Here is a 12783-nt window from a genome sequence, read left to right as displayed (position 1 = left end):
CAAGTGCCGCAATGCTGCCTTCCCCGGGTGAGGAGTTGGGGCTGAGTCACCTAGAAAATCTGCCCAAGTCACCAGAGCCTGAGTCAGCCGCAGGACCTCCAAATGAGGCAGGGTTCAAGGCCTGGAGGAAAACCAGGTGCAAGAACGTATAGCTGAAACTGAGGAAAGACATCACAAATCTGGAGAACTTCCCTGGGAACCTTGAGAGATGAGGACCTCATAGAAAATTCCAGATACACACAAATTTGTATCACTTCAAACAGTGGAAAACTGAATCCCCAATTAAACAAGAAAGCCTTTGAAAAAGAAAGAAAATACTCCTCATTTATACGACTGCAACAGTTAATTTTGTGTCAGCTTGACGGGGTCACAAGGGGCCCAGGCTCCCGTGTGTCATCGCTGGGTGTCTTGTGATTTGTACGTGAGCGTTCGGTGATCCAAATGCTCAGTGGAGCCGGTGGAGGGCAGGAGGGCCTCACCCAACCCATTGGAGGCCAGGAGGAACCCGAGTGAGGGTGCGTCTGAGCAGGGACAGCAGTCCCCTGGTCCTCAGACACGGGGCCCCACACGGCAGCTGTCCCAGGTCACAGCCTTCAGGCCCCACCCGCAGCCTCCGCCTCCAGCTCTCTGGCTTGCAGGCGGCAGCTCACAATCAAGAGTCAATTCCTCAGCACAAACGTGTCTGTACTGTCAGTCCCATGGCTCCAGAGAACACGGGCGCAGTGAACACGGACAGTCTGCGGCTCCCCCATGACCTTGTAGGAGCAACGTGGGGGAGGCCTCACTATTGAGTGGAGTGTCTGTGACTAAGGACCCAACAGATGTTTGTAGAACCAATTTCTAAACAGATACCCACCACTAGCAGCTTTAAATTTTTTAACTAGTTTTTTTTTTAGAGGGGAAGGGAAGGAGAAAGGGAAACATCTGTGTGTGGCTGCCTCTTGCACGCTCCCTACTGGGGACCTGACCCACAACCGAGGCACATGCCTGGTTGGGAATTGAACAGGCGAACCTTGGTTCGCAGGCTGGCGCTCAATCCACTGAACCACGCCAGCCAGGGCAATTTTAATTGGTTCTTAATGAGATCAACAGTAAAATCTGTTAGGCCACAGAGCAAACCCTAACCCCTAGGTTATATTATATGATTTGACTTGCTCAACACTAAGAAAACTAGTCCAAAATTGTATGTAGTAGAATTAAAATGTATGTAATACATCTAAAAAAACTACTTTAGCTCTATCAAAATATTTAGGTCTCAATTTTAACATTTCTAAACCTTAGGAAAATTATCCCAGATTTCTGGCATTTGAACCAGACCATTTGAAGGGCTAGTTTGCTTTTACAATTTGCTTCTATTTTGGTGATTTGAAGATGTGTCTACAAAACCGCCTCTACATTTTTTTTAAGTACTTATTTTTAGAGAGGGAAGGATCTATCGGTTGCCTCTCGCACGCCCCGACCGGGGACCTGACCCCAACCCAGGCATGTGCCGTGACCAGGAATCGAACCAGTGACCTTCTGGTTTGCAGGACAACATAACCCACTGAGCCACACCAGTCAGGGCAAAACTTCTTTTATTCATGTCCATTTAGTGACTTAACACAACCCAGACAGACTGCAGGTCAGACTGGACGGCACGAGCGCCCTCTTCGGAGACAGGCCATCTGCACTGACTGAAAAGGAAGCTTTTTCAGTTCAGTTTCCTGCTCATAAACACACAGAAAAATAAACATGGGCTGTTAGGGTTTTTTCATTCTTAAAAATGCAAAAATGGTCTGAAAGATAGAAAACCGTGGGAAGGATGAGGGAAGTGAAAGGAGAAAGAACTTCAACTTCCTGGCCCTGCCTGCTGAGAAAAGCCGAGCTGCAACAACAGGCCCGGTGGCTTCGGGACACAGGCGGCAGTGCCACGGCTCGGGTCTCAGTCCCTCCTCAGGGGCACGGTCTCCTCCCGGATGCCGTCCTTGGTCACGATGCAGACCTTGAGCGTGTCCCCGGTGTACACGTCCCTCTCAGCAGCAGAGATGAAGACGTCCTTCACGAGCCGCATGGCTCTGTCCAAGGTCAGAGGGACGTGCTCCACGTTCTGCATGTTCTTGAAGCCAACCTGGGGGGCAGGGGGTGCGGGTGAGGCATCACGTGACAGCAGGCAGGTGGGCCGAGCCCCATGCCCCCAGGGGTCTAAGAGCCCAGTCTCTCCCCACAAGGGGTTGTGGAGACAAAGCCCTGGCTCCCGAGAAGCACACGCCATGGGGGGCACGGCTACAGAGTGTGCCGCGGCTGGGGAGGAGGAGGGGCCATGACCAAACCCACCGGAAGGAAGGACACTCAGGTCGGGCTGACGGAGACACGTGAAGGGGTGAGACTGTGGCAGGTTGGGGGTGTGGAGACGGGACAGGCACCGTGCTCCCAGGATGTGGCGTGAGGGCCGGCAGGAGAGGAGGTGGGTGTGCCACGACCACGGCAGGGCCTGCGGGGACCCACTTCTGGGAGGCCAGGAGTCTGCAGGGCAGACTTCAGGACATGAACACGACACCCCTGCCGGACGCCGCGCAGGTCGCCCGGGGCCAGCAGGAACGGGCAAGGGGCGGGTTAGAAAGTATCGGTGGGGTTGGAATGTCGTTGGGAGAAAGGTGTTTTCACAGAACTCGGGTGAAAGGGGTCAGAGAGCAGAGACCCGTGGTCCTGACGACACAGGCGCAGCGAGGCTGAGGAGCCTGGGAGGTCAGAGGTCAGAGCGGGACGCCTGCCTGGTGCCCCCCCCACCAGCTGACAGAGAGGACTCCAGAGTGAGTGGGACGTCCCCACCCCTGGGGCGGGGCCCTTACCTGGTTGTCGAGCAGGGGCTGCAGCATGGCACTCGCTGACCCTCCAGCCTTGAAGGAGTCCCTCTGGTAGGACCCCACCGGGTCGAAGCTGTACACGGCCCCCTTCCCTGGGAAGGGGAAGCAGGGAAGACAGTGTCTGTGAGGCTGCACCCCAACCCGGATGCCACATGGCAGCGAAAGTCAACCCAGTCGCGGGGTGACACCGAATGCACCGCCGACTGGGCTGCAGCCCAGCCGACCCGCAGGGAGGAGCATGGCACTCGGGTGCCACCGGCCTCCCCGCGTCTCAAGACTCGTGGCCCTGACCTGCCCTGCCGAAGTTCAACAGTAGCTGTCACCAGTGTGGCCAACGCCTGAGTTTACTGGTCTGACATTCAATTCAGACCTAGTTTAAGTCAAAAAGGCACCAGACATGCTGTGCTGGGTCAGGCAAGCCCCTGGGTGGCTGAATGTAACGACCCAGGTCAAGGGTGGCCGATCTCTGCTGGCCGATTCCTCTCCTGACATTTCCTCTCAGTTCTCACCAGAGGCTCACAGCCTCCAGAGACACTGCACACACACGAGCCACGGCAGGTGAGAGATTGAAGCTCCCGGAGCCCGAGCGTGCCGGGAACAGCTGCGAGAGGGGACAGTGAAAAAAATGCCCGGGGGGACAGAAGGACGCCGGCCTGGAGCGAGGGGACTGAGGGAGCCTGGCCTCCTCCCGCCCTGCACTGTTCCCTCGAGGTCAGACTCCTCTCACGACGTCCTCACCCAGATGCTGTGGAGATTCCTCTCTACCACCAACCACTCGAAAGGGTGGGGCAGGCCTGTCCTGGGAGGTCACCTCTGGTCTTTGGAAGCAACCAAGCCAACACAAGTCGGACCTGGGAGAAGCACCAATCAGTGCACTAACAGCAGCACGAGGGAAGTCCCTGCTCTGACTCGGCTCGAAAGTCAGGGGAGTTTCAAGAACGTTCCAAAGACACTGGTGGAAACACATGCAATCCTTCTAAGGTGTCACCGTGTGAAACTTTTTGACATCAAAGACATTTGTTAATGGAACGTTGCGATCAGGTTGAGCAGTGAGGCTTGTTTGTGCGATCAAAGTGGTTACTGTTGACCTCTGAGCTCACGCATGACCCCGAGGAGAGAGTGGAGTGACTGGCTGCCTGACGGGCGCCACCTCACGCACTCCCCCTGCAGCTCCAGTGTCCTCGTCCCTTTCCTGGTCAGAAAGGACAAGCGGGGCGGGCCGGCCTCCAGGGCTCTGACCTCTGCACAGACACGCCCGCCTCGAGGAAGCGCCAGCCCCTCCTTTCCACGGAGCACCCACCTTCCTCATCCAGACCCCCGATGATGTTGTAGACGTAGTAGGGAAAGAAGCGCCGTGAGTAGAGGATCGTGGACAGCATCGCGGCGATGGCCCCCGTGGTCATGGCCTTGTTGTTGGAGTGCTTGTACATCTGCGATTTCCAACACAAACAGGTGTGAGAGGCGCGGCCAGAGCAACGGGCAGTCCCGTGAGGAGGAAGCACACGCGTCGGGAACAAAGGCGCCTGTTTCCTTCTTGACCAAACCGACGACTTCGCTGAGATAAAGCAACAACTGTCAGCCCCCTGTCACTCTGGGGTCTGTGCCCATGTGTGTGTGTGGGGGGCTTGCAGACCATTTCCATGCCACCCTGCCCTCAGGACATGGATGCCGGCCCAGGCTCGGACACATGCTCACGGGGCAGAGGCGCGGAGCCCGCTGTCAGCCCACCAGCTGTATCTGTATGCCAAGTGCGGCTGGGCCGCCCCTCTTATTCATCACACATGTCCCCGCCGGCTTTGGCAACAGCAGAACCGAGTCGCTGCAGCGACCACGTGGCCTGCAAAGCGAAACACGTTTCCTGTCGGGGCCTTCACGGAGTCTGCTGGCACGACCCAACCCAGGACAGGGCCTCTCTTCCCAACCCAGGGCGGGGCCACAGCCCCCCACTACAAAAGGACTCCAGGTCAGGGCGGTGGCCTTGCTCCTGGGCGCACCTGCAGCAGAGGACAGAGGTCTCCGAACCAGGGCCTCCACCAGTGATTTCCAGCCCTGCACCTGTGTCTCCTTCTGGACCCCGACTCACCTAACAGAGACCCCAGGAACAGCAGACAGAAAAGGGAATCGAGTCCCCATTTTGCCAGCGATGTAGCAAACACCTCCTTCAGGAAAGACGGGGCACTAAGTCGAACTGAGTGGTTCTTGTTTGATTTAACAAAACACTCTCCCTGTTGTGTCTATTTTTGGCCCGAGTTCCATTTGTAAAATATGCACCAGAAACCACACACACAGGTCAATACATGTCAGTCACTGACGCTTTCAAATATTAACAGCTGAGGAACAGGGAATGAAACTGTTTCTACACGTTCATAAAGCAAGTGCCAGGCAAGGGCACCCCCGCCCCAGCCCAGCGACCGGCACTGGCGCGGACGCCCCAGGCGGTCCTGCTCCTCGGCACAGGCTGCCCACCGTGGCTGCTGCTGCACTTTTCCCAGGTTCTGGACGGACTCACCCACCACTCAGACACCGGGACACACAGCCTACAAGGCCACACAGGAGGACTGAGGGCCGCGGGGCCGGGGACTGCAGGTTTCCCACCAGCCCCGGCGAGCCCCCCAAGGCCGCACTGCGGGAGAACCGCTGCCACTCTGGACGCCAATGATGGTGGCTGGGGCCCCACCCCTCCCGGGCCTGGGTGTCCTTCCTGGTTACTGCAAACACCTCACACAGTCCACACAATCCCAGCTGACTCTGGGAATCACAACAAGCAAACCTGCCTACTGAACAGAGGCCACAAACCCAGCCAGACCCGGTCGGTTTCACAGAGAGCGGGCCCCCGCTCTGGGGGATTCAGGCAGCGCCGGGGTCAGACCTGCGCAGTCCCTTCTTTCCGACACCGCCCCTCTCCCCTAGCCCACCTGCCTCTTGCCAGCCAAAGCCTGTGACGGGGAGATGACAGCCCCTGGCACGTGTCCTGTCTGTAGGGTGAACACCAGCCAACAGGGTCCCTACCAGGCTCCTATCGGAAGCTTGTCTTCTCGAGAGAAATCAGTGGGTTTTGTTTATCAGGGAAGAGAGTCTTCAGGAGAACCACTTGCCTGCAGAACCTTTCTAGTGGGGACTCGGACCTGTGGGTTCACCAGTTTGTGTCCTGGACTTGAAGGAGGAACAGGCCAGTGTCCTGAACTCACCTGGTGCTTCTCCGGCTGCTGAGTTGCAGCCGTGCTGCGTGCTTAAGGGTCTACTGAGTTACCAACTTCCAACACACACGTAAAAGGCATCTACCTTTAGTCTTGCTTCGATAATCTTCGTCAGGGTAAGACAGTCTCCATGGAAACCACTGCATCCAATGACCGTTTTATCTGTTCTGTGAAGAACACATTTCAGGAAACTGAGAGGGTCAGACAGTAAAGCCCAAACATCTGCTGGGCAATTTTAAATTTAAAACTCCTACCGCCAGTATTCACTGAGGGGGGGGGGGAGAGGTCTGTAATCTGATACCTACCTTCCAACACCAAATACACTGCAGAAGAACCAAACATTTAAAGAAGTGGTGAAACTAGGAATGGACTACGGAAAAACAGGGTGATTTTTAAAGAGCAATAATCCATGGCTGAGGGCAGCTAATTTAAAAATGCTACAACCCAACATTCACACAGAAAAGGTTCATATACTTAACTACATAAAAAATAAAACTGCTAGAGAGAAAAATACAAAGTTTTAAAGGAAAAACTAAAAAAACACATCTGCAGTCCACACAGTCGATGTCTGACTCCGTCTGCAACTGGCACCCCCAGGTGGAAACGCCGTGAGCACGGTGAGGGCCCATGGGCGCCACCCTGGCTGACCCGTGTGCGAGAGACGTGTGAGAACTTTTAGGACAGACCCTAAAAGTTCTCACAGGCAAAATCCTTATGCAACCAGGCGCACGGACAGGTTCCCACTAGATCAGCTGAGGTCGCGCATTGTGACCAGCACACACTGACCGGAGTCATGACGCTGCCCCCCTGAAACTGCGGTGGTGAAAGGGGGTAAAAGGTCACGTTCGATGAAACACAAGTCACCGTGAACATGTGAAAAGCGCCTCCATGTCACCTAGAAAGGCAAACCTCAGCAGGACGTGGTTTCGTGGCTTCCACCCCATCACACCGCCTGACGCCTCCACCTGTGCAGGTGGCCCTCTCAGGGGCAGTGGAAGGACACGTTGGTCTCACCTTGGAGAAGGGCCCTGGCAGAGTCCACTGAGAGTCCAAAAGCATGTCGCTGTCACTCCAGGGCTCTCAGGGAGGACGGGGGCCAGCCCCGAACCAGGACAGACAGAGCTCCCTTGTCTACTGACTCCTTGCAGCCCCACCAGACAGAACCTCATCGGTCCTTCCCTGCTGCAGTTCAGGGTTAACAGGCTCTTCGGACTAGTCTGGGAATTAACCACCATTTTAACTGTTCCCAAGAATCTTAAATACAAACCACTGCCACCCTGCGAAATGCATTTAGGTAACTTAGGCAAACAGTTATTTTCTTTCTGCACATAGGACTTTATTTTTATGTTTTAGAAACAAACGTAGCCAGCCCATTAAAACTGTGAGCCATGAGTATGATTACTCAGGACATGGCTAAATGTTTCAGGTCAAAAAGAAACTGGGCAGATTATAATGGGTTAATGTTTGGACAGAAAGATGTGGCAAAGTAATCATGTAAAATGCTAAGACCTTGGTGGTAGCATATGATTGCTCATTACCAGATTTTATTTTTGTTGTATATTTGAAATTTTTCAGGGTAAAATGTTAACTAAAAATATTTAGTTTATCAAAAGTTAGTAACCTAAAAGTTTGGATACCTCTTGGTACCCAAATATGGCAAATATCATGAAGACAGCATTGTCAATTATTAGGAAATGTTAACTTAGAAGACTGTTTCCTAACAAAAATGCAAACTAAGCTCCAAAACAGACAAACTAGGAACTCATGAAAATACATTGTTTGGAAGTTAAATCTCTTACAGCATTGAAGAATCACAAGGTACTGGGGAGATGTATCATTAGGAATTTTTACTTACAATTTGTAACATTTGGGGCTGTCTCGGCTGTGGATGGAAAAGCCTTCACTCAATCGAGTATCAGAAGCAACAATTGAAAAATCTTCTCCAGCAATTGCCAATATCGTACTGAGGAAAAAAAACAGAGAAAATGAATGAGTTCTTCCGGATGGTGAAGAAGCCTGCACCAGCGGAGGTGCGAGGGTCCGCCCCCAGCCACGGCGGGGAGCAAGTGCAGAGTCATGTACACTCTCCTATCATCGGTGTGCAATACATTATCTATTTAAAAAGACACACATGTTAATTAAGAAATGTTACTGCTAGAAACGCTAACCGTCACCTGAGCCTGTGGGGAAAACAGCCCCCACCGACTTGCTCCATGCAGGGTTGCCACAGACGTTCCCTTTGTAAAAAGAAAAAGCGGGGGTGTCTGCGAGCAGAGCAAGGCGCAGTGACATGAGGTGTGTCTGCACTGGGACCAAAACCAGCAGACGGAGCAAGAGCAGGAGTCAGGTAGAGGAGGAAAGGTCAGGGAAAGGAGCCCCAGCCACATGTCATCTGGAAAAACATCAAGAGCTCCCTAAAAACACTGCCCTACATCACAGGAAGGGTCCCTAGAAGGAGGGAACAGAAAAGCCACTGAGTTATCATTATCAAAAAACTAGCCCTGGCTGGTGTAGCTCAGTGGATTGAGCACAGGCCTGCAAACCAGAGGTTCAATTCCCAGTCAGGGCACATGCCTGGGTTGCAGTCCAGTTCCCAGCAGGGGACACACGAGAGGCAACCATACACTGATATTTCTCTTTCTCTCTCTTTCCCTTACCATCTAAAGATAAATAGATAAAATCTAAAATAAATAAATAAATAAACGCCAGCCTGGCTGGTGTGGTTCGGTGGATGGAGAGCTGGCCTGCGAACTAAAAAGCCCAGTTACATTTCCAGTCAGGGAACACCTGGGACGTGGGCCAGGTCTCTAGTGGGGGGCGCGCAGGGACAACCAATCAATGTTTCTCTTGCGCATCGCTGTTTCTCTCCCTTTCTCTTCTCTCAAAAAATAAAATCTTAAAAAAAGCAAACACCTACTTTGTGCGAGGCACTGATCTTACATAACAGCCGAAGGCCACAGCCCTGCCAGCGGGGCCAGGAGGAGACAGAGGCACGACACCCGTTACCCAAGCTCAGAGAGGAGGTTAGGGCACTGCACGTCTAGCACTCAGCAGACACCCAAACACCTGCTGAACAATGAATGAACAGAGAACAAAGTCTTTGCTTTGCGGTTGTATGATTTACGACGACAGTTTACTGAAGAGGCCGAGAGTTTGAAGTCCAAAAGCAGACCATACACCATCTCAGTCCGACTCTTCCCGTTTGCAGATCTGAGATGCTTGACTTCTCAGGGCCTAATGTCCTCATGCGTGCACCGGAGATCACACAGTAGCTGCCCTTTAGGGTGTGACAAGATCAAATGAGTTAATCATCGCGGTGCCTGAAACACAGCTGGTCCCCAGAGCAGCTCCGGTCACAGGCGTGGGAGGCAGCACCGTGCTGTCCCTGAGCACCTGGGTTCTGCACTTTTCTGAGAGCTGGCCTTGTCCCTCATAGAGCTCTGTGAGCTTGACAAATTAACCAAGTTCAAGTATCTGTGTCACAAGGTGACCTCAAGAGCTAACTGACACAATTCACATGCAGCGCCCAGGACGGTGTCTGAGAACAGAAGTGCTCAGGAAACTCCCGCCACCATTTCCAAGGAAGCGGGAAGTGCACACGGGTGAGGCAGGAAGTGCACACGGGTGCGGCAGGAACAGGCGGCAGCCCAGGCAGTACAGACCACCCAGGAAAGGAGATGGGTAACGGTTCATGTAAACCCTCCAGCAGCTTACAGAGGTGTCCCTTTGTGTGTGAGCAGGTGCAGGGACCCGACCGTAAACAAACCCCAGTGCCAAACTAGACTCCAGCATTTCAGTGAGAAACCATCAAGGCTACAGGAGCAAGAAGAAAAAAAGGCTCCCTCTACAAAGTGGAGTTTTAAGAAGGTTACTGTGACACTCACACAACCTGGGAATCAGGGCAGAAACACTTCCGGTAAGGACTGAAGCGAGAGGAGGGCAGTGGTGAGAAGAGGAAAAGTGGGTAAATCCTAACTAACAAACACCCAAAACGTACAAGTTTTCGTAACTACCAAAATGTGCTAGAAGCTGGAAGAGCCATTCACGAGATCCCAGACTTTAAACCTGGGTGAGCAGCCTGACGCCTGATTACAGGGAGTGCAAAGGAGGGACCGAGGGATCGTGAGCTGCGGTCTGTTTTAATGCCTTGAGGTGTGGGGAGAGCAGACCCTCCCAGCAGAAATGTTTTACCTAAGAAGCCAGAGTTGAGAGTCTCCTGAGAGGTGAAACTGGAGCAGCAGATTTGGGGACTTCCATTCAGGAATGAAATGTGTGGCACACCCGGGGCTAAGGGCTAGGAGTTCAATCAACGGTATAAAGACTTTACCTGGACCTGACGAAATGGGTCTAATGACTCGTCTAACCACGTCATTAGTTGTCACAGTAAGCGTTGGAAGGGAAAGTGAAAGTGAAAGCATCACTCAGGGCACAGAGCTAAGGATTTGAGTCTTGGCCCCACCCCAGGCGCTCCATTGTTACCAAGAGAAAAAAAGGTATCTTCTCAAATTCACAAAGGCTGGATTCTCCCCGCCCCACCCCAGGAGCTGAGGAAGAGCAGGGAGGGCATCTGCATTCAAAGTCTGCCCTTCTGCAGCTGAGAAGAGGCTGCAACGGAGCCTTCCACTTTTCTCCCAGCACTTCCAACACCTGCATCAGGGTTTCAGACCCTCATGCCAAGGGACCTGGTCATGTTCCCCACCAGTGTGCTCCCGTCGGGCGTGAACACTGTCAGCACAGTCTGGTTGGTAAATGTAACCACTGCCCCAGCCTACAGCTGCCCAGACTCCTACGGGCTTGGCAAAAGTCCGTTACATTTTTCCTGACAATGGCTTTAGTCGTGCTTAGTTGTCTAACTCCATCTGAACCAATTTTTAGATTGTATTGTGACAGATGCTGTATCGATGTGCATTAAAAAAAATCCAAACTAGTGAATTTTTGTGGATCCATTTTAAAGTTGAAGATGTATGGAAGTATGCAACATTTTTGGTGTATTATGCTTTATTATTCCAAAAAAGGTAAAAACGTAACTGAAACACACAAAAAAAGATCTATGCAGGGTATGGAGAAGGTGCTGTGACTGATTGAATGTGTCAAAAAGTGGTTTGCAAAATTTACTGGCACTATTGACAATTTGGCCAAATAATCCTTTGCTATGGGGCTGTCCCTGGCCTCTGTCCACCAGAAGACAATGGTGGGAGAGAGCCAACATACTCAAAGTATCCAAATCAATGAAGTTATTAGTGAAAATGAAAAATGTGTAAAAAACTAAATGGACTTTTTGGCCAACCCAATAGTCATCTTCCTACTAATGAGGAACTCAAATGTTTGAAAGGTTTGTTTAAGTAATAGCTAATAAACTCAGTAATCAATACATGTCAAAGCTATTGTTCATGGAACTGAAGGTGTGTGTGACCCACGCTGACTCCAGGAGACCATAAGCAGTTCCACCTTTGTGCCTCAGGAGGACTGCATGGCATTAAGATGTTATCTGAACCATTGTGCTCCAGGGTGGGATGCCCATGCCCAGGACACTGCTAAGACAATGACCCAGGGAACAGATTAAAGAATGCTACAGTTTTTTACCTGATTAGCCTTTTCCCTGAATTCCAATTCTCCTACACTCACTTTTCTTCTTATAAAAAGGGTGGGTTTTTGATGGAATGTTGAGACAGTCTGTTAGGGTGCAAACCCCACATCTCAGATCACCACCATCTGAAGAAAGCGACCATCGAGATTCAATCCCTGTCTCTGCCTATTGAGTCTGGGAGGTGATAGGCAGCAGGAATGCCGGCTTTTCCTGTTTCATTACAACCCCAATCCTTTCAATGGAGGTCAAGAAAAAGTACCACTTAAGATACAGCTGGTGTTCTTTTTAAAAAAAGAACTTGACTATAATATGCAAGAATGACGTTTTAAAAGGCCCCCTTCTGAGTATTCCCCCCCTGAACTTAAGTATGGCCAATTAATCCTGCCTTCCATCCAAATTAACAAAAACCATTGTTTGATTAGCCCTTTTAGCTACACACACAACTACGCATCTAACATCTAACAACGTGGACCGATCCACCCCCATTCTCACTCCCCACAGGATTCTGCACTCGCCGCCGCTGGAGCGGAGGCCGGGCTTCCGCGTCCACCTGCGGCCTCACTGCAAGCCTGGCTGTCCACGCCGCGATGCCAGCGACCCAGGAAGGCGCCGCCGAAGACCGCGGCGGGCGGGGCCCCCGCGGAAACAGAGGCCCCCGCGACCCCCGCGGGAGTGGGCAGGGACTGGACGGGGCGCAGCTGCCGGGACCTCACCCTCCGTTGAAAGCGTAAGGCGAGAAGCGCAGCTGCACGGGACCGGCGCTGTGCGGCTCCATCACCGGGTTTCGGCCGGGACCCCAAGACACGGTTGCACAAGACGACATCGCCGATACCACTGCTGTCTCACGGCGAGATGGCTGCCCAACCGGAAGTCGGAAGTTGCGCCACGTTCGGCTGCTTGGCGGCGGCCCTTCCCGTCGCTCCGGCGCGCACCCAGGCCTGGCTCCCGGAGGTCCGCGTCGCAGAGGTCCGGCCCCCCTACTCTAAAGCTGACGGGGATGTCACGGTTTTCTTCCTTAAGAAAACATTCGAATTCACTCTTAATGGACAGAATTTTAAAGTCTAACCATACAAAAAACTGGCAACACTGTGGAGCAAGGAAAAGTCGAATCGTCTATCGGAGTGTAAACGCAGCCGTATTTGGAAAGAGCACTGGC

General features: G+C 52.5%; 1 protein-coding gene across 1 annotated transcript; it reads right to left on the bottom strand.

The window, feature by feature from the left end:
• Window positions 1-1557: 1557 nt before the first annotated feature.
• On the bottom strand, window positions 1558-12508 carry PSMB1 (proteasome 20S subunit beta 1). The gene is made up of 6 exons (XM_037126092.2): window positions 12341-12508; window positions 7896-8003; window positions 6126-6207; window positions 4144-4273; window positions 2829-2935; window positions 1558-2107 (listed from the first exon to the last, which is right to left on the bottom strand). The coding sequence occupies exons 1-6, from the start codon at window positions 12448-12450 to the stop codon at window positions 1922-1924; spliced, it is 723 nt and encodes a 240-aa protein (XP_036981987.1). The 5' UTR covers window positions 12451-12508; the 3' UTR covers window positions 1558-1921.
• Between the last annotated feature and the right edge of the window lie 275 nt (window positions 12509-12783).

The sequence above is a fragment of the Artibeus jamaicensis genome, unplaced genomic scaffold (assembly GCF_021234435.1).
Source record: "Artibeus jamaicensis isolate MK-2021 breed Jamaican fruit bat unplaced genomic scaffold, CSHL_Jam_final contig_497, whole genome shotgun sequence".
NCBI lineage: Eukaryota > Metazoa > Chordata > Mammalia > Chiroptera > Phyllostomidae > Artibeus > Artibeus jamaicensis.
This window is presented reverse-complemented; position numbering and strand designations above follow the sequence as displayed.

Coding starts and splice junctions, on each gene's coding strand:
- PSMB1 (XM_037126092.2), bottom strand. CDS start 12,450: ATGTCGTCTTGTGCAACCGTGTCTTGGGGTCCCGGCCGAAACCCGGTG. Junction 8,004..12,340: donor CCTTACGCTTTCAACGGAGG/GTGAGGTCCCGG, acceptor TTTTTTCCTCAG/TACGATATTGGCAATTGCTG. Junction 4,274..6,125: donor TTATCGAAGCAAGACTAAAG/GTAGATGCCTTT, acceptor TGGAAATCGCAG/ATGTACAAGCACTCCAACAA.